The sequence below is a fragment of the Buceros rhinoceros genome, unplaced genomic scaffold, assembly GCF_000710305.1.
Source record: "Buceros rhinoceros silvestris isolate BGI_N320 unplaced genomic scaffold, ASM71030v1 scaffold34550, whole genome shotgun sequence".
Taxonomy (NCBI): Eukaryota; Metazoa; Chordata; class Aves; order Bucerotiformes; family Bucerotidae; genus Buceros; species Buceros rhinoceros.
The window spans coordinates 538-1771 of NW_010388426.1; the positions used below are offsets into that span (position 1 = coordinate 538).

The 1234-nt window shown below is 45.2% G+C and overlaps 1 protein-coding gene across 1 annotated transcript; it reads left to right on the forward strand.

The window, feature by feature from the left end:
* Window positions 1-62: 62 nt before the first annotated feature.
* On the forward strand, window positions 63-608 carry KLF13 (Kruppel-like factor 13). Its single transcript, XM_010145874.1, has one exon. It carries the CDS (start codon window positions 63-65, stop codon window positions 606-608), a length of 546 nt encoding a protein of 181 aa, XP_010144176.1.
* Window positions 609-1234: the final 626 nt, after the last annotated feature.

Genomic DNA, 1234 nt, shown 5'->3' on the forward strand with positions numbered 1-1234 from the left:
GAGCAGTGTCGTGGGTTTGGTTTTTTCCCTTCTGTTCGGATTTCTTTTTAAACTTCACAAAAATGGCAACAGCAGCATATGTGGATCATTTTGCAGCAGAGTGCCTTGTCTCTATGTCCAGTCGTGCTGTGATCCATAGTCCCAGAGGGGAGCCTGGTCCCCAACCTGATGCAGCAACACCTCCTTCATCAAACGGAGAAGAGAAGCGGGAAGTCAGAGAAGCTGGGAAAGACAATGGATCATCGTTACTTGTGGTAGCTAGCATTTTAGCAGATCTGAACCAGCATGTCCCAAACTCACCGGCTCTGAGAATGGAAAAAGCAGAGACCTTTGACATCACAGAAAAAATACACATTTCTATGGCTCCTAAGGAGTTTGGGGAAGAAAGTGTGTCTTCGGCGGGTAAGCGTGGAGGAGGAAGAGCAGCCACACCTACTAGCCTGGCTGCAGTCACTGAGCCAAGCCCCAGACAAAAGAACAAACGCACGAGAAGCTGGACTGACCCTGGATCACCCCAGAAAAAGCACAAATGCCACTATGTGGGGTGTGAAAAAGTTTATGGCAAATCTTCCCATCTTAAAGCTCATCTAAGGACCCACACAGGTTAGTTACAATCCAGCCAGAGATTTATCTGTTACAGCTTGGTAATTAAAATGAATGTTGAAAAAACAAAACAAAACAAACTTGTATTTGGCCACCATTATGATTTCACCTCTCAGAACTCGGGCTTGAGAAAACTGAACAACAACAACAAACCCCTCTGGGAAAAAACCCGTACTGGGCGTAGATTGAAAGCTAATGTTGGCCTTTTTTTTTTTTTTTCGCCACGTAATGTCACAGGGAATGGCATGTAGGTCATCTTTGTGGATCGTACCAAGCTGTAATTTTTAGCTTCTAGCCCTCTTGTTCGGTGCGTCTTCTACTTCCCTTTCCAATGCTTCTTACCCTCCCCCATCTACTCTTTCCTATCCCATGCGCCTGTCACTACCTTTATACCAGCTTATCACTTCCCAGGCAAGCATTGATACTCTTGATGTTTTAAAATTAAATGTTCTAGAGGTACCTGAATGACTGCGTGTCTGTTTCTTTCTTTAGCAGACACTTGTGTGAAAGCTAGAGTAGGCAGGAAGGCAGAGGAGAGGCTGAACATGAGTCACAAGGAGACATTTATCATAAGCGTAGAGAGAGGGGGACGTGGGCAGGCTCAAAAAAAGCTTTTGGCAGCTGGGTAAAA

Excerpts from the sequence above, each read along its gene's own strand:
- KLF13 (XM_010145874.1), top strand. The coding sequence starts at position 63 with ATGGCAACAGCAGCATATGTGGATCATTTTGCAGCAGAGTGCCTTGTC.